A 26,639-nucleotide genomic window follows, 5' to 3' on the forward strand; every position below is an offset into this window, starting at 1 on the left:
GTATGTGTGCGAGAGAGTGTGCGAGAGAGTATGTGAGTGTGGGTGTGTGATAGGGTGTGTGTGTGTGAATGTGAGTGGGTATATGCATGACACTATGCGTGCGAGAGGGTGTGAGTGTGTGTGGGTGTGTGTTTGAGTGTGTGTGGGTGTATATGTGCGAGAGGGTGTGAGTGTGTGTGTGTGTTTGAGTGTGTGTGGGTGTATATGTGCGAGAGGGTGTGAGTGTGGGTGTATGTGTGAGAGCGTGTGCCATTGTTCATGTGGTGTTGATATTGTTGAGGAGATTGTGATATCACCTCCTTGCAAGTGAGTGTGGGGTGAGGGGTTGGGGGGGGGGAGAGGAGGGGAGAGGGGGAGGAGGGGCCTTCATATTTGCCAGACTGACAATATCAGATTGCCAATCGGACAGTTAACCAAACACACTGTGCATTTTCCAGGGAAATTGAGACAGACATAACTGACTCACTGTGGGTATTCCCACCCTCTATCTCATATATCCTCTCACAGCTCTCCAATCCGATGGACCATTGCCCGTTGTGGCTTATGAGTCACTAACTCTGGTTGAACATGGCTCTAGTGTCTTTACCCTTGGACTTGGTCCCTTGAGTCAAACAGCTCCCTGATATTTTCTCATTCATAAACAGAACTGACTGGGGAAAGTCAGGTAAAACACCATTTAAATGCCACCCTTCAATAAGCCTGGATTTATTGCCTCGGTTTAACTTGTGGGAGGATGTTGAAAACTCCATGACAGCCCCTGGATAACTGGCAACTCCGCTGCTCCAAGGTCACTGTCACGGAGGCCCACTTTCAGTTCCAGATTTTTAACTGACTTCAAATTCTATCACAACCGCCCAAGTTCAAGCGTTCTCGCTCAGTTTCCTTACCTGTCCAAGCTCAGTTTGTGTGCCAGCAATCTCCAGTCATTCCCCCTGTTGTTTGGAGCGTCCAGGCTGGTGCAGATCTTCTGCCTGATGGAGAAGGGGATTCTGAACGCACTGGGGCCCACTAAGGTGATCACACCAGTGTCTGGTTCATCCTGCACACTGCTCACTGGCTCCACGTCCTGCAGTACAGACAGCAAAGAGTCAGGGCTCACTCCCAGCTCATTCACTCCCAGTCCCCCTCAATTCTACACTCAGCACCAATTCACATAAAGAGCTCGTGCATGCCCGAACTGAAATAACAGCACGAATTGCAGCAGGAACTCTGCAGGTCTGGAAGCATTTGTGCGGAGAAAGCAGAGTTTATGTTTCAGGTCCAGTGATTCTTCACCAGGGCATATGGACTTTGTGAAATTGGCCCTGTTTTGTCCACATAACAACACTTGCAACTCAATTAATTGAGCCTAACAACTGTTTGCATTTATGTAGTGCCTTTTAATGAACTTCATTGAAGGATGATTGAACAGAATTTGACATTGAACTCCGTAAGGAGAAAATTATTGCTTGGTTTGAGACAAATTGGAATGAGACAAGCACACAAATTGCTGGAGAAGCTCATCAGGTATGGCAGTATCAGGGGAGAGAGAAACAGTGTTAATGTCTCCTTCAGAGAACTGTCAATCACTGAATTTCAGTCTCTGGACATGAAACGCTAACTCTGTTTCACTCTCCACAGATGCTGCCAGACCTGCTGAGTTTCTCCAGTGTGTGTTCTGGATTTTCAGCATCTGCAAGACTTTGCATGCATTTCGGAGCCTGAGTATGTGTTTGAAAAGAGGAAGGGGGAGGCAGAGAGGTTGAGGAGGAGAATTTCCAGAGCTCAAGCGATTAAAGGGACAGGCGCCAATGCATGGAGTGATGGACACTCAGGATGAACGAGAAGCTGACATTCCAGAAACATAGATACTCCAGAGGGTTGCTGGAGCTGGAGAATGTTCCAGAGGGATCAGAAAGGGGACCAGGGGACTTGAGAACAATGATGGAGAGTTTAAAAAGGAAGCATTGCTGGACAGGGGGTGAGCAATGTGTGAATTGGTTTTCTTTATTCACTCATGGGATGAGGGTGTCACTGCTCAGACAGCATTTATTGTCCGTTCCTAATTCCACAGTCAACCACATTGGCTGTGGGTCTGGAGTCACATGGAGGCCAGACCAGGTAATGACAGCAGCTTCCTTCCCTAAAGGACATTAGTGACACCGATGGGGATTTTTTTTCCAGCAATTGGCAATGGAATTGGTGAGCGCAGTGGGGTCATGAGTGGACAGGAATCTGATTTGAGACACTGAACTCAACAAAATTGTTCATCACATATATTACCACCACTCACTCTTAAATGCCTTGAGTGAACCAGCCTCCAGGTGGAGTGTAGTGAATGGGAGCTCATTCTCTGTCACCAGCTCCCTGTGTGTCGTGATTGTAACGAGGTCAGCCAGGTGGATCTCAGAGAAGATGGGTTCCCCGATTGGGGCTGTTAACCTGGTCCAATCAGGGAGCCCTGTCTGACAGGAGGCTCAGGGGTCCCCCTCACTCTAGGGACCGACTCTGAGCTAGCTGGGACAGAGTTAATGTACTGTGCAGGTGTAAATAAACCTAACGAAGGAGCAACGCTCCGAAAGTTAGTGCTTCCGAATAAACTGTTGGACTGTAACCTGGTGTTGCGCGATTTTTAACAATGTAAATAAAGGGCGACTTAGTGACGGGATAACTGCATCGGTGCAGTTACTTCACTGCACAACCTCTCCATGGACAGAGTTGAATTTAGTTTCCTTTTGGGCACATGCGAGGAAGGTTTCATCCCAGAGCGAGAGAGGGCACTCCCAGAAACTGGAGAATGGATTGGTCGACACAGATACCGGACAGAGTTCTGCCTCCACACATTCACAATCCATCCTCCTTTTCATCAAAGTCAAAATAACTCAGCAGCAACAAAAGGTAGTTAGCAACACCCAGAGATCACCTTGTGGCCGCGTGCCATGTTCTCCAGTGACAAAGCTCAGAGAGAAAAACCAAGGCTTAGCAACAACTCCGGAGTATCCAGTGAAACAAGCCATTAGCCAGGGTCGTGTAGAGGTCGAGGAAAACTTCAAGGCCAGTTTCAAGACAGTGTGTGTTGGGATTGGGAGCACGTCAGATGAACTTATTCAGACTGTTTTTAAAACGGACTGAGTTCAGATGGAGTTCACCCCTGCCTTTGATCAGAGAGCAACCATCTCCTGTGAGTCCTTTGTTGAACTGAGAGCCAGAACTGAGATTGTTCAGATACTCTGGCAATGTGTCAAAGCCATCTTCATGACATGAACAGCGAGTGGTCGTCCAACTCATTACAATTTTGCAAAGAGATGTGTGTTGTGGGAGATAGGCTGATTCCTGAAGGGAATAACTAACTTTGATCGGTTAGTCCTGTAATCCACAAGCCAGACTCTCTGTTTGGGCCAATTCCAAGCACCTGTCCTTCCACGTCTGATCAATTCAGACCAAAAGACCATGGCCCGTCACTTTGCTGACTCTGTCCTGGAAATGAAAGACACAATTTGCATTCCGGTAGTGCCTTTCACCACGTCAATGGCATAGGCAGGGACTCCTAAGATGTAGCCCCTGTAGCAACGTGGCGCCAACGTGACCAATCTGTGTACAGCAAGCTCTCGCTGACAGCTGGCAGGAGGCCTGGAGGATACAGGCTGCCAGTATTGCTGTGCTCTCCCAGCCTCCTGCTTGGATTCCAGCTTCTGCAACTTTGTTAGTCTCGCTGACAGCGAGCAGCTCACTGCGATGTTGATAGAGGTGATGGGATGGTAGCCCAATTGCACAGCCGAACGAAGAACATCGAAGCTCAGTAACTTCCAGCTCATGGGACAAATTCAGGTCAAAGTCAGCAGAGGCGGCTGAATGGGTTTCGCGGTGCTAACTCGATAACAGATGGAACAAGGAATTTTGTGTTTATTGACCTTAACGATGAACAGTACAAGCCGCAACACTTTTAGATTTAGCAATCTGTTATCAGGCAGGTAACAGGAATTAGATGCAGTCTTAGGGCTAATGGGATCAAAGGGCATGGGGAGGAAGTAGGAACAGGGGATTGAGTTGGACGATCAGCCATGGTGGGACAGGCTCAAAGGGCAGAGTGACTTACTCCGGCTCCTGTTATCTACATTTCTATCACCATGGGCCAAAGCTCTGGCACAACTTAGAACCCAAACTCAGAAATGTTTGCATTTTTTGCAGCGCAAAAGTTTTTCACTTCTTACAGTTATCAGTCGTGACTGGGTTTCATTGTCTGTCAAACACCTTGAGACAGTACAAGGTTGTGAAAGGTGCTGCCGAAATGCATCGCTTTATCGGTGTATGCATCCATTTATTTGGCTCATTCCTTTCCATTCATTCCTGCATGAATGATCTGAACGCCTCACTAACCAGCAATTCACCAGAGAGACTATGAGCCTGTTTGATGCTGTCAGTTTGCATTGGCTGTGAGTTATGAGTTGACTGACACATCCACAATGTCTCTTACAAAGAGAGGGTAAGGCATGGGCCAGGTTGAACAACAGGTCTCCGAATAGTAAGTGGTAATGCCATGCACTGTCCATTCGAGGGACAGGCAATGAGCTGCAGAAGACAGTCAATGGGCTGTAGAGTGGCAGATGAAGTTTAATTTGGATAAATATGAAGTATTACATTTTGATAAAACAAACAAGGGCTAGACTGATACAATTAAAAGTACAGCCTTGGGTCATGCTGTAGAACAGGGAGACCTAAGGGTTCAGGGACAAAATTCTTTGAAGTTTGTATCACAGGGAGAGTGGTTAAGAAAGCATTTAGCACGCTTACCTTCATTGCACAGATCCCTTAGTATCGGAGTTGGGAAGTCATGTTGGGGATATACAGGACATTGGTGAGGCTTCTTCTGGAATACCGTGTCCAGTTCTGGTCTCCCTGTTTTGGGAAGGTTATTATTAAACTGGAGAGGGTTTGGAAGAGACTTACCAGGAATGGAGGGTTTGAGTTAAGGAGAGGCTGGATGGGCTGGGACTTTTTTCACTGAAGCATAGGAGGTGGAGAGGTGACATGATAGAGGTTTATAAAATCAGGAGGGGCGTAGATAATGTGAATAGCAGGTAACCTTTCCCTAGGGTGGAGAATTTCAACAACGGGGGTATGTTTTTAAGTTAAGAGGAGAAATATTTATAAAGGACATGAGGGGCAAATGTTCTTTACAGGGAGTGCTTTGTGTGTGGAATGAACGCCAAGAGGAAGTGGAGGATGCACGTACAGTTACACCATTTAAAAGATATTTGGTTAAGTGAGTTTTGAGAAGATTTGTAGCTCAGGCTGAGGTTTTGGATGTAGGTTTGCTCGCTGAGCTCGCTGAGCTGAAAGGTTCATTTCCAGACGTTTGTTACCTTACTAGGTAACATCTTCAGTGGGCCTCAGGCGAAGCAACCCAAAGAAACCCAAATCTATGAATAGAAAGCAGGAATTTTCAGTATTGCTTCACCTGAGGTCAACTGAAGATGTTACCTAGTAGGGTAACGAAACGCCTGGAAATGAAGCTTTCAGCTCAGCGAGCAAACGTACATCCAAAATTTGGTTAAGTACATGAATAAGAAACATTTGGAGGGATAGTGGCCAAGCACAGGCAGGTGGGACTAGCTTAGTTTGGGATTATGGGTGGCATGGACTGATTGGACCGAAGGGTCTGTATGAATGACCCCAACCTCCCAGTTGCTTTCAGTTTTGAGAAACACTGTGCTCTCATGCTGACATTTCTGTCCAGGGCCTGATGCAATGTTCCAATGAATCACAACGCCAGCTCAAGGAACAACATTCCCATTCTCCACTTTGGAAATTTACAGCCTCCAGGACTCAACATTGAATTCTGCACCTTCAGAAACTGACTGCATTAGGTCTGTCTGCCATTTTTCTTACATTCTCCACTTCCGCACTCCCAGCTGAATCAGAATCCCTACAGTGCGGAAGCAGGCCCTTCGGCCCAACAAGTCCACACCGACCCTCCGAAGAGAATCTCACCTAAACCCATTCCCCTACAGTTACCCCTGACTAATGCACCTAACGTACATATCCCTGGACACTGTGGGCAATTTAGCACGGCCAATCCACTTAACCCGCACATCGTTGGATTATGGGAGGAAACCGGAGCACCCGGAGGAAACCCACGCAGACACGGAGAGAACGTACAAACTCCACACAGACAGTAGCCCGAGGCTGGAATTGGACCCAGGTCCCTGGCGCTGTGGGGCAGCAGTGCTAACCACTGAGCCACTGTGCCTGTGTCTTGTTTATTTTTCTCCTAGCATTTTGTTCAAATCTTACTGTACACCCACACAAACAGAGATTGTTGGAAAGGTACTGTCGGTCTCATTGGACACTGGTCAGGTTGGGTAGCCCATGTGTACAAAATTACCATCGTACCTCAGATAAGCTGCTCTGTATCTGGAAGATTTGCCCTTCGCCTTCCACCTGACGCACACACAGTTTACAAACCAGCTCTGTGGTGACAAGGCTGAAACGCTCCAGGGTGAAGGTGCAGTGAAGGTTCCTCTGACAGCCACTCCATATGTGGTAGAAAGGAATTTCCTGTTGAAAAAGGCAGAAAGATGTCATTGGAAAGTTGGCACTGAATACTTAAAAACATAGGTCATAGGAAAAGGAGGAGGCCATTCAGCCCCTCAAGCCTGTTCTACCATTCAATGCCATCATGGCTGATCTGTGGCCTAACTCCACACACCTTAAAATCTTTGCTGTACTTTGCTGTGTCTGTCTCCAATTTAATATTAACAACTGATCCAGCATTCATTGCAATTTGTGGAAGAGAGCTCCAAACCTCTCCCACCCTTTGCGTGTGGAAGTGCTTTCTAAAATCACTCCTGAAGGGTCTAGGCCTCATTTTCAGTCTGTGCTGCTGATTAAAGAGTCCCCAACTAGTGGAAATAGTTTATCATCATCTGCCCTGTCATTGACAGGTCAATGTAGAGTCATAGAATCATACAGCACGGAAGCAGCCCTTTCAGTCCAATTAGTCCATGCTGACCATAATCTAGTCCTACCTGCCTGCTCCTGGCCCATATCCCTCCAAACCTTTCCTAACCACATACTTATCCAAATGTCTTTTAAATGTTGTAATTGTACCCACATCCACCACTTCCTAAATGTTGTAATTGTACCCACATCCACCACTTCCTCAGGAAGTTCATTCCAAATGCGAACCACACTCTGTCTAAAAAATTTGCCCTTTGTGTCTTTTTAAAATCTCTCTCCTCTCACTTTAATAAAGTGCCTCCTAGTCTTGAAATTCCCCACCCTAAGGAAAAGACAACCATGATTAACTCTATCTACACCTCTCATTATTTTATAAATTTCTGTAAGGTGGCCTCTCAACCTCCAGTGCTCCAGTGAAAAAATTCCCAGTCTATCCAGCCTTTCTTTATAACTCAAAACTTCCATACCAGGTAATATCCTGAAAACTCTCTTCTGAATCCTCTCCAGCTTGGTAATATTCTTCCTAAATGTCCATAAATGTCTCTCTAAATGTCCATAAATCCAATCTTTTAAAATTACCTCCAACAATTTACCCACAGCTGAAGTCAGATTCACAGGTCTATAGTTTCCTAGTTTCTCCTTACAGCCTTTCTTAAACAAAGGTACAACATTAGCCACTCTCCAGTCATCAGGCACCTCACCCGTAGTTACAGATGATGCAAATATTTCTGCAAGGGGTCTTGTAATTTCCCCTTTACATCACAACTTTCTAGGATACATTCAATCTGTCCCCAGAGATTTATCCACCTTTATATTCTCTAAGACCTGCTGAACTTCCTCTTTTGTAATGTGAACTGTTTTTAAAACATTTTAAAGTTTATTTCTCTGCATTCTCTAGATTCCATTTCTTTCTCCACAGTAAAAACTGACACAAAATATTCATTTAATATCAATCCCATCTCTTGGGCTTCAACACAAAGACAACCTTCTCCATCTTTCCACCGTGGGTGGCACAGTGGTTAGCACTGCTGCCTCACAGCACCAGAGACCCGGGTTCAATTCTGACTGTGTGGAGTTTGCACGTTCTCCCCGTGTCTGCGTGGGTTTCCTCCGGGTGCTCCGGTTTCCTCCCACAGTCCAAAGATGTGCAGGTCAGGTGAATTGGCCATGCTAAATTGCCCGTAGTGTTCGGTAAGGGGTAAATGTAAGGGTATGGGTGGGTTGCACTTCGGCGGGGCGGTGTGGACTTGTTGGTCCAAAGGGCCTGTTTCCACACTGTAAGTAATCTAATCTTTAATCGGCCACACCCTCTCTCTAGTTACCCTCTTAATGTATTTGTAGAATCTCTTTGGATTATCCTTAACTTTATCTGCCAATGCTATCTCATATCCCCTCTTTGCCTTCCTGATTTCTCTCTTTAGAGTGCCCCGATACTTGTTATATTGATCAGCTGAACCAAGTTGCCTATATCTAAAATATGATTCCTTTTTATTCTTGTCGAGAACCTCAGTATCTTTATTCATCCATCGTTCCTTAATCTTATCAGTATTAGCCTTCAAAAGATCAAAATGCCTTTGAATTCTCGTTATCACACTCTTGAAAGCCTCCCACTTGTCAGATGTACTTTTATCCACGAACAGTCCACTCCAACCAACGTTTAAAAGTTCTTGTCGGATACCAATAAAATTTGCCTTACTCCAATTAAAAGCTTTAACTTTTGTGGAAGGCTTATCCTTTTCCATAACCGTTTTGAAACTAATGGAATTACGATCACTGGACACAAAGTGTTCCCCCAGTTTTACGTCAGTTACCTGCCCTGCCCTGCCCCAGTCAGGTGCTCTAAAGGAGGTCGAATTTTGCCCCTTCTCTAGTAGGAGCACCCACACATACATCCACAATAAAGAAACTTTCCTTGGGCACATTTGACAAATTCTTCACCATCCAGACATTTAACACTATGGTAGCCCCAGTCAATGTTTGGAAAATTAAAATCACCCATTATCATATATATATATATATATATCTGAGATCTCCCTACATATTTGTTTCTCAATTTCTCTCTTACTATTGGAAGCATTTGATGGATTCTTATTTGCAATTTGTACAATATGTCAGAAATATCTTCCCTAGTTACAGCAGTAATGTATTCCTTTACCGAAAATGCCACACCTGCCCACCCACCCCCTCCCTCCACCTTACCTCCTTTTCTATCTTTCCTGTTACATCTAAAACCTGGAACACCTTGAAGATTTTGATCAGATTATCCCTTAACCTTCGAAAGTAGAAAACAGGCCTAGTTTAATAGAAACATAGAAGATAGGAGCAGGAGGAAGCCATTCGGCCCTTTGACCCTGCTCTGCCATTCATCACCATCATTGCTGATTGTCCAACTCAATAGCCTGATCCTGCTTTCTCCCCATAACCTTTGATCCCACTCGCCCCAGATGCTATATCTGGCTGTTTTTGAATATACTGAATGTTTTGGCATCAATTACTTCCTGTGGTTTTGAATTCCACAGGCTCACCACTCTTTAGGTGAACAAATATCTCCGCATCTCCGTGCTAAATGGTTCACCCCAAATCCTCAGACTGTAAGCCCTGGTTCTGGATGCACCCACCACCAAGAACACCCTCTCTGCAACTACCCTGTCTAGTCCTGTTAGAATTTTATAAGTCTCAGTGATATCCCCCCCCCCCTCATTCGTCTGCATAATCTCTCCACATAACTTGACCCCTGAAGTCCAGGGATCATTCTTGTAAACAGAATTTAAATTGCACCAGCCACCATGATGGGATATGAGCCATTGCCCCCAGTGCACTAACCTGGTCTGTGGAGTTCAGGCCCAGTGAAATTATCATTAGGTCATCACATCCCCACCTTCAACTTGAAATACTAGAAAAGTACTTGCTTTATTTTGTGATGTTTGCGCTGATTGGACGATGGGTTACATTGCGATGGGAGACCATGGCTGTTGTAAAAGTGATGGTTCTGAAAGGGTTAACGCTCATGTTCCATTGGCTCCACCCATTCTATGGAGGTCTCGCAGAGTCTGTGGGCGGGTACAGGAGGTCACACACAGTCTGTGGGTGGGTACAGGAGGTCACACACACCCTGTGGGGGGGTACAGGAGGTCACACACAGTCTGTGGGCGGGTACAGGAGGTCACACACACCCTGTGGGTGGGTACAGGAGGTCACACACACCCTGTGGGGGGGTACAGGAGGTCACACACAGTCTGTGGGTGGGTACAGGAGGTCACACAGATTCTCTGGGTGGGTACAGTTGTTCTACCCTTGTTTTTAATGGGAAGACAATGACATATTGGTAAAGCTGTTTGACAAGTAATGCAGAGGCCCAGGCTAATACATTGTGGACATGACATCAATTCCTGGAATTTAACCTCAGTTCATTCTGAAAGTGAAAGGTGGTGACTGTGGAAATAGCTTCAGTTGCAGTTCCATTTGCTCCAATAGACAGAGACCTCTGCGGATTTCCAGCCTGACAGCCTGTTCGGGGATGTTTGTGTTCACCAACAAGCTGCTTGATCCTGCAAGGTTCACCCACAGCAGTGAGATCAGCAGGAGGTAAATCACGAGGCTCTGAGGACTGTGTGTCAAAGATCTGGTTGTTTAAGAAATGTCATCACATAATCCTGTGGCTATTTCATATTGATACAACCTCAGCTCCCCTAAATAAGTGACCAGGGGCTAGAGTAAGCCGTTCTGCCCATCAAGTCAGTTGCACTATTCAATGCTGATCTGATAATCCTCACTTTCCTGCCTTTTCTTCACAACCCTTGATTCCCTAACTGATTAAACAGCGATCTCAGCCTTCAATATACTTAATGACCCGACCCCAACAGCCCTTTGTGGTGAAGAACTCCACAGATTCATTTCCCTCTGAGAGAAGAAATTCCTGGGTCTGGGGTGGAATCACCTTTGGAGGGTCAGTGTGGACTAGATGGGCCAAATGGTCTGCTTCCACACTGTAGGGATTCTATGATTCTCTCCTCATAAGACTGTCCTTCAATCCCCAGAAACAACATCATGAACCTTATACCTCATAACTGATTTTGTCTCAACTCTCAACATTGTGGTGGCACTGCTGCCTCACAGCGCCGGAGACCCGGGTTCAATTCCCACCTCAGGCGACTGACTGTGTGGATTTGCACGTTCTCCCCGTGTCTGTGTGGGTTTCCTCCGGGTGCTCCGGTTTCCTCCCACAGTCCAAAGATGTGCAGGTCAGGTGAATTGGCCATGCTAAATTGCCCGTAGTGTTAGGTAAGGGGTAAATGTAGGTGTATGGGTGGGTTGCGCTTCGGCGGGTCGGTGTGGACTTGTTGGGCCGAAGGGCCTGTTTCCACACTGTAATGTAATCTAATCTAATCTAAAAAATAGTTCAGGGAAGACAGAGAAAGTACTGACAGCACTGACATCAATAACTGAGAGGAACTAGCTATCAATCATTTAAAGTGATGACAACCTGTCCATCAAATTGCATCATGAATTCAGATACTTTCATGAGGAGACACTGTGGTGACAGATAAGGAAAGAGGATTGAAGCTTACAAAATAATGCGAGGTATAGATAGAGTTAATGGTAGTTGTCTTTTCCCTCGGACGGGGAATTCCAAGACCAGGGGGCAGGTTTTTAAGGTGAGAGGAGAGAGATTTAAAAAAGACATGAGAGGCAAATTTTTTACACAGAAGGTGGCTAGCGTGTGGAATGAACTTCCTGAGGAAGTGGTGGATGTGGGTACAATTACAACATTTAAAAGACTGTAAGAATATAAGACACAGGTGCAGAAGTTAGGCCATTCAGCCCATCGAGTCTACTCCATCATTCAATTGTGGCTGAGAAGTTTCTCAGTCGGAGAGTGTGGTGCTGGAAAAGCACAGCAGGCCAGGCAGCATCCGAGGAGCAGGAGAATCAACATTTTGTGCATAACCTCTTCATCAGGAATGAGGCTGAGTGCCGAGGGGGCTGAGAGATAAATGGGAGGGCTGGGACTAGGGGGAAGGTAACTGAGAGTGCAATAGGTAGATGAAGGTGGGGTGTGAAAGTGATAGGTCAGGGAGGAGGGTGGAGCAGATAGTTGGAAGGAAAATAAACAGGTAGGACTGTTCAGGAGGGTGGTGCCGAATTGGAAGGTTGAGACTGGGATAAGGTGGGGGGGAGGGGAAATGGGGGAACTGGTGAAATCCACATTAATCCCATGTGGTTGGAGGGCTCCAAGGTGGAACATGAGACATTCTTCCTCCAGGTGTCAGGTGGTTAGGGTTTGGCGATGGAGGAGGCCCAGGACCTGTATGTCTTTGGCAGAGTGGAAGGGGGAGTTAAAGTGTTCAGCCACGAAGCAATGGGGTTGGTTAGTGCAGGTGTCCCAGAGATGTCCTCTGAAACAATCTGCAAGTTGGCATCCTGTCTCCCCAATGTAGAGGAAACCACATCGGGTGCAACGGATACAGTAGATGATGTGTGTGGAAATACAGGTAAAAGTCGGATGGATGTGGAAGGATCCAACAGAGATTTACCTGCACTTCCACACACATCATCTACCACCCATTTATCTCTCAGCCCCGTTGGCCCACAAGCCTCATTCCTGATGATGGGCTAATGCCTGAAATGTTGATTGTCCTGCTCTTCGGATGCTGCCTGACCAGCTGTGCTTTTCCAGCACCATGCTCTCGGCTCTGATCTCCAGCATCTGCAGTCCTCACTCTCTCCTGATAAGTTTCTCAATCCCATTCTCCTGCTTTCTCCGTGTACCCTTGATACTCAAGAAACTATCTCAGTCTTAAATATAGTCAATGACCCGGCCTCCACAGCGTTCTTTTGATTAGATTCCCTACAGTGTGAGAACAGGCCCTTCGACCCAACAAGTCCACACCGACCCACCGAAGAGTAACCCACCCAGACCCATCTCCCTCTGACTAATGCACCTAACACTATGGGCAATTTAACATGGCCAATTCAACTGACCTGCACATCTTTGGGCTGTGGGAGGAAACCCACGCAGACATGGGGAGAATGTGCAAACTCCACATAGACAGGTGTCTGAAGCTAGAGTCGAACCCAGGTCCCTGGTGCTGTGAGGCAGCAGTGCTGACCACGGAGCCAGCATGCCACCCCAAACGCAATGTTCATGCAGTTCACAAAGGTGAAAATCTGCATGCTATCAATCTATAATATTCCTTCACCCCAAAACACTCAGGAAGATTGTGTGACAGTGAAATCCATAGCACCCATTTATCTCTCAGCCCCGTTGGCCCACAAGCCTCATTCCTGATGATGGGCTAATGCCTGAAATGTTGATTGTCCTGCTCTTCGGATGCTGCCTGACCAGCTGTGCTTTTCCAGCACCATGCTCTCAGCTCTGATCTCCAGCATCTGCAGTCCACACTCTCTCCTGATAAGTTTCTCAACGCCATTCTCCTGCTTTCTCCATGTACCCTTGATACTCAAGAAACTATCTCAGTCTTAAATATAGTCAATGACCCGGCCTCCACAGCGTTCTTTTGATTAGATTCCCTACAGTGTGGGAACAGGCCCTTCAGCCCAACAAGTCCACACCGACCCACCGAAGAGTAACCCACCCAGACCCATCTCCCTCTGACTAATGCACCTAACACTATGGGCAATTTAACATGGCCAATTCACCTGATCTGCACATCTTTGGGCTGTGGGAGGAAACCCATGCAGACACGGGGAGAATGTGCAAACTCCACACAGACAGGTGTCTGAGGCTAGAGTCGAACCCAGGTCCCTGGTGCTGTGAGGCAGCAGTGCTGACCACTGAGCCAGCGTGCCACCCCAAACGCAAAGTCCATGCAGTTCACAAAGGTGAAAATCTGCATGCTATCAATCTATTACATTCCTTCACCCCAAAACACTCAGGAAGATTGTGTGACAGTGAAATCCATAGATTCCCACTCTCTGGCTGACGAAGTTTCTCCTTATCCCCATTCTAAAGGGTCTTCCCTTTACTCTAAGGCTGTGCCCTTGGGTCCTGGTCTCCCCTGCTAATGGAAACATCTTCCCAACGTCCACTCTGTCCAGGCCATTCAGTGTTCTGTAATGTCTCGATTAGATACCCCCTTAATCTTCTCAGTTCCATTGAGTATAAACCTAGAATCCTCCAACATTCCTCATATGTTAAACTTTTAATTACTGTGCCCATTCTCATGAACCTCCTCTGAACACACTCCAGGGCCAGTACATCTTTCCTGAGATATGGGGCCCAAAACTGCACACAATGCTCCAAATTTGGATGGATGCATGAATTGGAAAGGTTTGGAAGGATACGGGCTGGAAGCTGGGAGTTGGACTATTTTAATTCGGAATTATGTTCGGCTCAGACTGGTTGGACTGAAGGGTCTGTTTCTGTGGAGTATGACTCTATGACTCTCTAACAAATCCAGCTCTCGTGACTTCCGCTGTTTGTCATGAGACGTCTGCCCCATGTGCTAAAAGATCTATGTGTGTGGAGGATCAGTCCTGTACAGTCACATGAAGACCCAGCATTTTGAGTAGACATCATCTTCACATCGAGGGACAACAGATGATGATAATACGAGAATCCCCAGTTAATACCCAAATACAATTACTGTCCAAGTTGGTGTTTAAGGAAACTTTGAAATCCTTCAAAAAAATCCCTGTCAAAGTGAGGGCTGACTTATGTTTCGAGTGTAAGAGTGAACCACTCCCCATGGGTTTGAGGGGGTTGCCATCTTTACCTTTTGACACACACGGTACCTCTGCATACCTTTAACTCCCACAAATCTTCACCAAACAGCCTCTGTTTGACCTCTTACACCTCAATTATAAAGTAAGAGTAAATAAAGTACCCATTTGCAGTGTGAAAATGGAGGATGACAACTAATAGGATTGTAGTCTCCTGGGCTGAAAAAGTTAGGTGGTCGACTTATACACCAAGCACATGTAGCTGGAAAGACAGGGTCATGCTATACACTGGGTTGACTTATATGTTGTGATTTATGGTAAACATGAAAGCCAAAATTCACAGCTTCAGTCTTGGAAGACAGAAGATTATAGTTATGGTCAACATGAAGCAAAGGGTTAACTCTCAAATGTCTCAGAGTTGGGAAAATAAACCTCATGGAGCCATTTAAATGAAGGACAACAGACTGTTTTGGAAAAAAATATTTCAACAATGGGTTAACAGAGAACGATGACTAATTACCTCCAGTTTTCCCCTTCTCAGTCTCCATAACAGGGGGCAACGGACCATGCAGAAAGCAAGGTAATTGAAGCTTTTACCTGGTACTTTGTAAGGAGTTTGCTTCTCCAGAGAGAGTGAGGGATATCGTGGATGGACAAACGCAAGTTATGGGTGCTGTCCTTGAACAGGAGGGTCTTTGGTTCATCCATTAGCTGTCCTCCCAGCTGCCTCTCAAGCTGAATAACTTCCTGTGAACAAAGGTCAGGATTGACTGAATGTATGAGTGTACAACGAGCGAATGAACATATCACAGGTCTAGTTATATTGAAGAACAGAGATACACACCTATACATTCCACTGCAACTATATCAGATATAATCAGCTTTAATCAATCTGTTTGAACAAGTGAGGACACATCTTCAGGCTCAAACTCAGATCTTTTTGACCCAGAGATAGAAACACAACCACAAGACCCTAAGATCAAGCATATTCTTACTACAAAGCCTAGACTTTCCTTATCCCAAACTCTGAGTATATGAGTCGGAGTGTCATATTGAGGTTGTACAGGATGTTGGCAAAGCCTTTCCTGGAACACCAGGACAACCTCGATTATCCGTATGTCAATTATCCAAATTTCACGTTATCCAAAAAAGATCTCAAGGTCCTGTAAAAACGTTATCGGTTATCCAAACAATCGGTTATCTGAACAATCGGTTATCCGAACAAAATACTCCCTACCTGTCTCATTTGGATAATCAAAATTATTCTGTATTGACCAGTTCTGGTCACCCAGTTATCGGAAGGATATTATTAATCTGGAACGGTATAGATAACTTGAATAGCAGGTGTCTTTTCCCTAGGGTAACGGATTTCAAGATTAACAGCATATTTCTAAGGTGAGAGGAGAAAGAGGTAAAAAGGACATGAGGGGCAAATTGTTACACAGAGAGTGGTTTGTGTGTGGAATGAACTTGAAGAGAAAGTGATGGATGCAGGTACAGCTACAATGTTTAAAAGACATTTGAATAAGTTCATGAAAATGTTTAGAAGGATATAGGCCAACTGCAGGCAAATGGGACTAGTTTAGTTTGGGAACATGGATGGGTTGGACTGGTTGGACCAAAGGGTCTGTTTCCATGCTGTATGACTCTATGACTCTATCAAAAGCTTTCATCAATTAAATAATATGAACAACTCTTTATTTAAAACAGAAAAAGATGCAGAATCCAAAATGATGGAAAATGCCAAAGGTTTTCTGGATGTATAGAATTCCACCATCAGCCCTTCCCCAAAGTCTTCAAGAGCTCACTCCAGGAACATGAGTATATGATCCAGGTTTTTACTGCAGTACAGCACAGAACCTAGAAGTAGGCCATTTGACCCCTCAAACCTGCTCTGCCATTCAATAAGATCAGCCCCACTTTCCTGCCTGCTATCCATAATCTTTGACACACTTGTCTGTCAGGAATCTGTCTAACTCCGTATTCAGTAAATTCAATGACCAGTTTCCACTGTTTTCTGAGGAAGGTATTAATGTGATTGATCAATTCTCCCCATCTCCACCTGGAAAGGGAGACCGGTCATTCTTAAATAAAACAAAGAATTGCGGGTACTGGTGATCTGAAACAAACAAAAACAGAAGTTGCCAGGGAAACTCAGCAGGTCTGGCAGAATCTGTGCAGAGAGAAATAGAGCTAAAGTTTCAAATCTGGTTACCCTTTTTCAGAAGGTTTTTGGATTGAGATGTTTACATTACTTATTCTGAAACAATGTCCCCTATTCCTACCCTTCTCTCTCACAAAAGAAATATCCTCCCAGAGTCCAAACTGTGAAGCTCCCTTGGGATATTCACATGTTGCAATCTCTCATTCTCCTTAACTCCAATGGTCAAAAAGCCAACTTATTCAACCAGTCCTCATAAACTATGTCTTTCATCTCAGGAATAGAGCTATAAAACTTCCTCTGAATTGTTTCTGATGATATCCATTCCAAATAAGGAAACCAAAATTGTACACCAAACTTCAGATGGGTCTCATCAAGATCCCAATATGTCAGCAGTAAAAATTCCTGATTTTTCATATTCCATTCTCCTGGCAATAAACAACAACCTTCCAGTTGATTTCCTAAGCTCTTGCTGACCTGCAAGGTTTTGTGATTCACATACCAGGATACCCAAACTCCTCTGTAATCGAAACCACAGATCTCTGCAATATCTCCCTATTTAAATATTGTGCTGCTTTTCTATTTCTTCCTGCTGATGTAGTCAATTCACATCTTTTCCACATTGTACCCCCCCCCAACCATCTGCCAAATATCTGCCCATTCCCATAATCTGTCTATATCCCTTTGAAGACTCTCTCCATCCCCTTGACAATTTACTTTCTAACTGTCCTGGTGTCATTGGCAAATCTAAACACCATGCAATTGGTATCAAGTCTTTGATATAAATCGGAAATCATTGTTTCCAATTCCCAGCACTCATCCCAGTGGTACTCTCATCATTACTGTTTACCAACCGGCAAAAGACTCATTAATTCCAACTTTCTTCTCACAGTCAGCTAATCAGCGATGCGTGTATGGAATGAGCTGCCACAGAAAGTGGTGGAGGCTGGTACAATTACAGCATTTAAAAGGCATCTGGATGGGTATATGAATAAGAAGGGTTTAGAGGGATATGGGCCAGGTGCTGGTAAATGGGACTAGATTGGGTTGTAATATCTGGTCAGCATGAACGAGTTGGACCGACGGGTCTGTTTCCGTGCTGTACATCTCTGTGACTCTATAATATCTTATGCATTACACCATCAGCTACTGTTTTGTACAATAACCTTTGAGGTGGCACCTCAAAAGCCTTTGAAATTCCAAGTACACCCAGGTCAACTGGTGCCCTTGATCTACCAGCTTGTTACTTCCTCAAAACATGACCCTTAAACCCACCCATGTAGGTGTGATGGTCAAAAAGGCACAACAATGCCTCTTCTTTCCTCAGGCAGCTCAGGAAGTTTGGCATGTTCATAAGGACCCTCACCAACTTCAACAGATGCACCATCGAGATAATGCTGTCCTGGTGGACAACGGCCTGGTATAGCAACTGCTCTGCCCAGGACCACAAGAAACTACAGAAGGTGGTGTGCACAGCCCAGGCAATCACAGGAGCCAGGCTTCCATCCACAGACTCCATTTACATGGCTCGCTGCCGCGGAAAGGCTGCCAACATCATCAAAGACCCTTTGCACCCCGGTAATGCTCTCCTGCAACCTCTTCCATCAGGCGGAAGATACCGAAGTCTGAACACGTGCACCAACAGGTTCAAGAACAGCTGTTATTAGACTGATGAATGGACTCTCTAGCCTCAAAAAATGCTGACCTTGCTAATGCTGATCTCCCTTGTACACCCTATGCAATGGAATCTGTCTGCCTCCATCTAAATCTTTTGTTCTGTACATCTGTGCTAACTGTAATCTGCCTGTACTGCTCGTAAACAGTTTTTCATTGTACTTCGATACACGTGACAATCAATCAATCGTTTCTCACCTTTGCTCTGAACCTGAAATTCTGTCATGTTATGATCACTGCCTACAGGTTCCTTTGTAACAGGTTATTAATTAATCCTGTCACATTGCACATAACCAGGTCTTGAATGGCCTGCTCTCTGTATGGCAATGGAAAGTACTGCTTGATGAAACTGATCCAAATACATTCTGGGAGATCAGTTTCTTCTCTACCTTTGCCAACTTGGGTCACTGAATCTGTATTTAGATTAAAACCACCCATGATTATTGTGGCAGATTTCTTATACAGCCCATTTATTTCTTCCTGTAAAAACTCTTTTCCAGTGTAACTATTGCCATGAGGGCTATAAATGACTTCCACAGATGGCCTCTCATCTCTATTTCTCATCTCTACCCATTCTGATTCTACATCTTGCCCCTTTAAGCTAAGATCATCACTCACTATTTCCATCCTTAATTAACAGAGCTACTCACCACCTTTTTCTAGTGTCCTGTCATTTTGAAACGTCAGATAAACTTCAACATTTACTGCACTGTCAGGTTAAATCCTGAGATCGTACATCACTTTCCTAAAGATGAACAGGGGCATCATCCTCAGTGTTTTGTCCAATATTAACCATTTGACCTATCACCCAAAAGCAGAAATAACTGCACAGGGGCCAGTATCCTATCACCAAGTCACCTTTTATTTACTTATGCACAGTACAACGGCTGTGACCAGCCAGCTCAGAGTTAGTCCCTGAACTAAGGAGATGCTAAACCCTCGGTTTATGTTTTTTATTTTTTTTGTTGTGTATGTGCAGGTGTGAGACATAGTGAAAGACACAAGGTCCACGAATCTTTATTCAGTTTCCACCAACCCCCTGTTTATTTTTCTTTTTTTTTTCTTTTTTTTAATTTTTTTTTCTTTTCTTTAAATCAAATAGTGTTGGAGGGCATCTCCTGGTTGTATTTGTTTTAATTTTTTTTTTAAATTAACCCCCACACTACCACCTAACCACGGTAGTGCTTATTTTTTCCCCCTAGCACCCAAACCCCCTGTTTATATTAGCCAGCCAGAGCTTCCTGATTAGCCCAGGTTAACAATCCCAATCAGGGATCTCATCGCCAATGAGATCCACCTGGTTCCAATCACTACAGGTTGCTATCACGCTACTGTTTGTAGGAGCCAGCCGTGTGAAATTGAGGTCATGTTTCTGACATTGCAAAAGCAATTACATGTCCGAGAAAGCTCGTCGTTGGCTTTAAAGCCTTTTTGGAGATATTGTGGCTGTGAAAGGTACAACATAAATGCTTCCCACTGTAAGGTTGTAGAGGTACCTTCAGAGTATCCTGCATATCATCCAAGCAGTAGACACGAATGCTGTATTCGAGTGAAGTGCAGACCGCAGGGGCAAATATCGCCAGTTTCAGTCGCCTGGTTGCTGACTTGTTGATGGACTGTCCCACCAGACAGTAAGTGCCAAGCTGCTCAGTCACCATGTGGCAGGTCTGAGGGTCCAGCTGGATGTAACATGGGGTGGTGAGCGTCTCTGATCCTAAAACCACCACGTCCTACAGAGGAAGAAAATAAAGGTACACACACAGAGTCTAACACCTCAGCACCTTTCTCACAATTTATCTTTAGGAGCGTGTCCTCCTAACATCCTTTCGAGGGATGAACTGTCTTCTAGGTTTAAACAAATGTTATCTAAAATGTTTTACTGAGTAGTCCACTTTTTGAAGAAACAGTTACAATGGAGACTGGCTATTTACAATGTAAATGTCCAGTCCTCATTGTAAATGTCCAGTCCTCATTGTAAATGGCCAGTCCTCATTGTAAATGGACAGTCTCTATTGTAAATGGACAGGCACTAGTGTAAATGGACAGTCTCTATTGTAACTGGACAGGCTCTAGTGTAAATGGACAGACACTAGTGTAAATGGACAGTCTCTATTGTAACTGGACAGGCTCTAGTGTAAATGGACAGGCTGTAGTATAGCTAGGCAGGTCCCATTTTAAGTTCCAGTGCAAAGATATCATGCTGTAAGTGGGACAAAAACCTGACAACATGAAGTATGGTTTTTGTAAACAGGATGTGTACATGAATGTCAAATCGGAAAATGAGAGCTTCAGAAATTGGGACTCAAGCAATTGAGAGACAATGACAGAGCAACTGAAATGGGCAAAGTATAAGAAGCCTGAATTGGAGAAACGCAAAGTCCATGCAGTTCACTAAGGTGAAAATCTGCATGCTATCAATTTATTACATTCCTTCACCCCAAAACACTCAGGAAGAGGTAAACATATATCACCCATCTATTCAGACACATGACTGGAGCATGTGGGATTTGAACTCAGGCCTCCATCTCCAGAGGTGGGGACACTATCACTTTGCCACAGGACCTCTTCCAGCTTTCAATATAGCATCACCTGTGCTGGTTTTGACTCTACGTTGTCATTGCTGCAGTGAATGAGTCTACCAGCCCAACACAGTTTCAATCATCTCAGCTTGAGATGTCCAAACTTTTAAATGGGCAGGCAGCCCAACGAAATCAAAACAGCTGCGAGAAAAGTAACTGAAATGTTACGGAAACTTGAGACTGCCAAAAACAACCACACTTGAGCAAATGTTACCTAAAATATTATTAAAATCCAAGAATAATCATAAAACTGTTAATGAATAATTCAAATTCCAATGTCTCTTGAAACCATGCTACTCACTTGTGAACACTTTCTTTTTTTCACTAAGTTTCTTAATAACGCCACTGTTATTTTTGGCAGCCGACAGTGTGTTCCTCCCACTTCCATATTAAAATGATTTTTCCTACACCATTAACTATCTCTGTTGGCAACACCGTTCTCCATCTGAATGCCGACTTGCATCAGTCCCCACTGTAGGAGGACGCTCCTAAATTTTTCACTAATGTCAACCTGATTTCCCCCTACCCTCTCCCCATCATCCTCCCCACGCTCCGACACCTTGTCTTTGACCCCATGCCATCAAATCAGCTTTGACCTTGCAAAAGAAGCAAGGGTGATGTGAGAGAGCAACAGTTTGGGGTCTGGCATGTACTGCCTGAAAATGTGGAAGACTATTTGATTATTTGTGGATGATTATTTGAATAGAAATAATGTGCAAGGGCCTGGGGGAAAGGGAGGAGATTGGCATGAGGTAACGGTGCTCATCTGAAGGCACATTGGGCAGAATGGTCTCCTTATGGAATCCTGTGATTCTGTGACATTCACCAAAGTGCTCCCCCCATTCTGTACATATAGAGTGCCAACCATCGAGCTTTAGACAATTGTCAAAACAATGGAAATTCTTCATTGCAGGTAGCTACTGTTGTAAATGAACAACTTTATCAGCTTTAAAGCAAGTTAAGACAATTGTAAAGTGATCCTGTCTCTTTGAGAGAGCTACCCAGTGAGTCCATCCTTGGTGCTCGGTCCTCATAGTCCTACAATTAATTTTGCCTTCAAGTGTTTGCCCTATTCTCTTTTGAGGATGTAGTCTCCTAATGCTGTCCTTTCTTGCAGTGGATTCCAAATTACAACAACTCGCTGAGTCACACCAACCTCCCTCCCCCACCCACCCACGCCACCACCCTGCCCAGACTCGCCTTTGGTAAGGAGGGGGATGCCTGTTGAACATATCAGCTTCCCAGTGTAAGGCCATAAAATATAGGAGCAGAACTAAGCTATTTGTCTCCTCAAGTCTGCTCCACTGATATGTTTCTCAACCCCAAACTCCTGCCTACTCTTACCAATCAAGAACCTATCTACTTCTATCTTAAATACACTCAAAGACTTGGCCACCACAGCCTTCTGCAGCCATGGCTTACAGGGATCCACTATCCACTGGTTGAAGAAATTCTTCCGCATCCCAGTATTAAAGGGTCATCCCTTCACCCTAAGGCTGTGCCCTCGGGTCCTAGTCTCTCCGACTGGTGGAAACATCTTCTCTATGTCCACTCTATCCAGGCCTCTCAGTATGCTGTAAGTTTCAATCAGATCCCTCTCATCCTTCTGACTTCCATTGAGTACAGACCCAGAGTCCTCAACCACTCCCCATATGACAAGCCCTTCATCTTGGGATCATTCTCATAAAATATGTCTCCTAGTCTTGAAATTCACTCTAGACACCTGCCTTTCCCCTTATCCATAGCCCTCATGATGTTATATCAGTACTTCCCATTCCTTCAGGCTTTCTAATTCCTGCTCTGCCCTAGAACCCTGAACCTTCCTCTCTCTTGCCGCCATCATCTTCCTCCTGGAACCTCCCTGCAGGCCCATGCGGCACCCACTATTGAGTGATGATTCTGCAGGGATTGCTGGGACCTCCGCCCACCACCCTCCCAGTCCACAGACAGGCAGATGCACAACCCCTTGAGTTAGTACAGCCCACCCCGTTCTGTTTTTGTCGTGTGACTGGCCGTTTTGGATACTGTTGGGGGAGATGGCTCACCAGGGGAGGGCAGCATTTGTCAAGATCATGGCATCATGGCAGGCACTGCTGTTCAGAAGGGCGGGAAAAAGACTCATAGGGCCATAGTCATAGGGGATTCTATTGTGAGGAGAGTAGATAGGCGGTTCTGTGGCCGAAAAGGGGACTCCTGGATGGTATGTTGCCTCCCAGGTGCTCGGGTCAGGGACATCACCAATTGGCTGCAGAGCATTCTAAAAGGGAAGGGGTAACAGCCAGTTGTCTTGGTGCATATAGGCACCAACGATATAAGTAGACAGCGAGATGAGGTCCTGAAAGAAGAATTCAGGGAGCTAGGAGAGAAGTTAAAGAGGAGGACCTCAAAGGTAGTGATCTCGGGATTACTCCCAGTGCCACGTGCTAGCCAGCGTAGAAATAAAAAAAAGACAGATGAACACGTGGCTTAAGGGATGGTGTAGGAGTTAGAACTTCTAAAGGAAGTTGAGAGAAAAAAAAAACTTGTTTACACAGAGAGTGAAGAAAATAAGGAATGTGTTCAGATTTGTTGGACATTGGGACCAGTTCTGGGGAAGGTGGGACTATTACAAAAGGGACGGTCTACCTCTGAACCAGACCAGAACCAATGTCCTTGGGGGAGTTTTTGCTACTGCTGTTGGGAAGGTTTTAGACTAATGTGGCAGGGGACTGGGAACCAGAAGAGAAAACAAGTAGGCAGCGAGGTGGAGACTGGAGACTGTAAGAATTGTGAAGATAGCATTAATAAAGGGAAAAGTAGGGAGAGAGCAGGTGAGCGCAAAAGAACTGGTGGCCTGAAGTGCATCTACTTTAATGCAAGGAGTATAGTGTGTAAGGCAGACGAACCTAGGGCTTGGATTGGTGCCTGGGAGTATGACATTATTGCAATCACAGAGACTTGGTTGAAGGAAGGGCATGATGATTGGCAACTAAATGTTCCAGGATATATACACTTCAGGCAGGACAGGGGGGTGGGGAGGAGTTGCATTGCTGGTCAGGGATGATATCACGGCTGTGCTAAAGGAGGACACCATGGAGGTCTTGAGTAGTGAGGCATTATGGGTGGAGCTGAGAAATAAGAAGGGTGCAGTTACATTGTTGGGGCTGTATTACAGGCCTCCCAACGGTGAGCATGAGGTAGAACAACAAATAGGTAAACAGCTTATAGAAAGATCTAGATGCAATAGGGTAGTGGTGATGGGAGATTTTAATTTTCCAAACATTGACTGAGATACACTTAGCGTCAGAGGTCTGGATGGGGTAGAATTTGTAAGAAGCGTCCAGGAAAGTTTTCTAGAGCAGTATGTCAATAGTCCGATGAGGGAAGGGGCCATATTGGACCTGGTACTGGGGAACGAGCCAGGACAGGTGGTAGAAGTTGCGGTGGGGGATTTCTCTGGGAACAGTGACCACAATTCTGTAGGTTTTATAATACTCGTAGATAAAGATGAGAGTGGTCGTAAGGGAAGAGTACTAAACTGGGCCAAGGCCAATTATATCAAAATTTAGGCAGGACCTCGGAAATGTGGATTGGACACAGCTATTTGAAAGGAAGTCCACATTTGAGATGTGGGAGGCTTTCAAAGATAAGTTAAAGATAGTGCAGGATAGGCATGTCCCGTTGAAGGCAAAGGATAGGAAGGGCAAGATTCGTGAGCTGTGGATGACAGGAGAAATTGTACGACTAACCAAGAGGAAAAGGGAAGTGTACATAAGGTCTAGGCAGCTAAGAACAGAACGGGCCCTGGAGGAATATCGGAAGAGTAGGACAAGTCTTAAACAAGGGATCAAGCGGGCTAAAAGGGGTCATGAAATAGCTTTAGCAAGCAGAATTAAGGAAAATCCCAAAGCCTTTTATTCTTATATAAGAAGCAAGTGGGTAATTAGAGAAAGGATTGGTCCACTAAAGGATAATGAAGGAAGGCTGTGTGTCAAACCTGAGAGAATGGGTGAGATTCTGAATGATTACTATGCATCAGTGTTCACTGAGGAGAGGAACATGATGAATCTTGAGATTAGAGATAGAAGTTTGATTAGTCTGGATCACATTGACATAGGTAGGGAAGATGTGTTGGGTTAGAGGTTATTAAGGTGGACAAATCCCCAGGACCATTGGGATCTATCCCAGGTTGCTGAGGGAGGCGAGAGAGGAAATAGCTGGGGCCCAGACAGATATCTTTGTGGCATCCTTAAATACGGTGAGGTGCCGGAGGACTGGAAGGGTGATCATGTTGTCCCCCTGTACAAGAAGGGTAGTAAGGATATTCCGGGTAACTACAGACCAGTGAGCCTGACGTTGATGGTGGGAAAGTTGCTGGAGAGGGTATTGAGGAATAGGATCTGTTTATATTTAGAAAATAATGGGCTTATCAGTGATAGGCAACATGGCTTTGTGTGGGGGAGATCATGCATTACCAACTTAATAGAGTTCATTGAGGAAGTGACCAAATTGTTAGATGAAGGAAGGGCTGTTGATGTCATATACATGGACATAACATTTAAGACGTTTGGTAAGGTTCCCCATGGTAGACTAATGGAGAAAGTGAAGTCACATGGTGTGCAGGGTGTTCTAGCTAGGTGGAAAAAAGAACTGGTTGAACTACAGGAGACAGAGAGTAGTAGTTGAAGGGAGTTTCTCGAAATGGAGAAAGGTGACCAGTGGTGTTCCACAGGGGTCAGTGCTGGGGCCACTGTTGTTTGTAATATACATAAATGATCTGGAAGAAGGCACTGTTGGTATGATCAACATGTTTGCAGATGACACAAAGATTGGTAGAGTAGCAGAAAGCATAAGGGACTGTGAAAGAATACAGGATGATATAGATAGACTGGAGAGTTGGGCAGAAAAGTTGCAGATGGATTTCAATCCAGACAAATGTGAGGTAATGCATTTAGGCAAGACTAATTCTAGAGCGAATTATACAATGAACGGAAGAGCCTTGGGAAAAGTTGATGGGCAGAGAGATCTGGGAGTTCAGGTCCACTGTACCCTGAAGGTTGCTGCACAGGCGACTAGAGTGGTCAAGAAGTCATACAGTATGCTTGCCTTCATTGGACGGGGTATTGAGTATAAGAGCTGGCAAATCATGCTAAAATTGTACAAGACATTGGTTCCGCCGCATTTAGAATACTGTGCACAGTTCTGGTCGCCACATTACCAAAAGGATGTGGACGCTTTGGAGAGGGTGCAGGGAAGGTTTATGAGGATGTTGCCTAGTTTGGATGAGAGGTTGAGTAGATTAGGTTTGTTTTCATTAGAAAAAAGGAGATTGAGGGGGACCTGATTGAGGTTTACAAAATCATGAAGGGTATAGACAGGGTGGATAGAGATAAGATTTTTTCCCAGGGTGAAGGAGGTCACGCTTTCAAGTTGAGAGGTGAAAAGTTTAACAGGGATACACGTGGCAAGTACTTCACACAAAGGGTAGTGGATATCAGGAACGCAGAGGTGGTAGAGGCAGGCACAGTAGATTCATTTAAGATGAGTCTGGACAGACGCATGAGTAGGTGGGGAGCAGAGAGATATAGATGCTTATGAATTGACTGACAGGTTAGTTAGTGCAT

At 45.0% G+C, this 26,639-nt stretch overlaps 1 protein-coding gene across 5 annotated transcripts in view; it reads right to left on the reverse strand.

Moving 5' to 3' along the window:
* LOC122539499 (netrin receptor UNC5C-like) overlaps nucleotides 1–26,639 on the reverse strand; it is a 395,240-nt gene that overhangs the window by 5,575 nt on the left and 363,026 nt on the right. For all 5 annotated transcript variants that reach the window (XM_043674426.1, XM_043674429.1, XM_043674428.1 and 2 more), the window contains 4 exons: nucleotides 19,954–20,187; nucleotides 15,220–15,369; nucleotides 6,373–6,537; nucleotides 888–1,066 (listed from right to left, as the gene is read on the reverse strand). In XM_043674426.1, coding sequence (XP_043530361.1) covers nucleotides 888–1,066; nucleotides 6,373–6,537; nucleotides 15,220–15,369; nucleotides 19,954–20,187 — 728 coding nt within the window. The remainder of the gene's footprint in view (nucleotides 1–887; nucleotides 1,067–6,372; nucleotides 6,538–15,219; nucleotides 15,370–19,953; nucleotides 20,188–26,639) is intronic.

This window comes from Chiloscyllium plagiosum, chromosome 32 (assembly GCF_004010195.1).
Source record: "Chiloscyllium plagiosum isolate BGI_BamShark_2017 chromosome 32, ASM401019v2, whole genome shotgun sequence".
NCBI classification, from domain to species: domain Eukaryota; kingdom Metazoa; phylum Chordata; class Chondrichthyes; order Orectolobiformes; family Hemiscylliidae; genus Chiloscyllium; species Chiloscyllium plagiosum.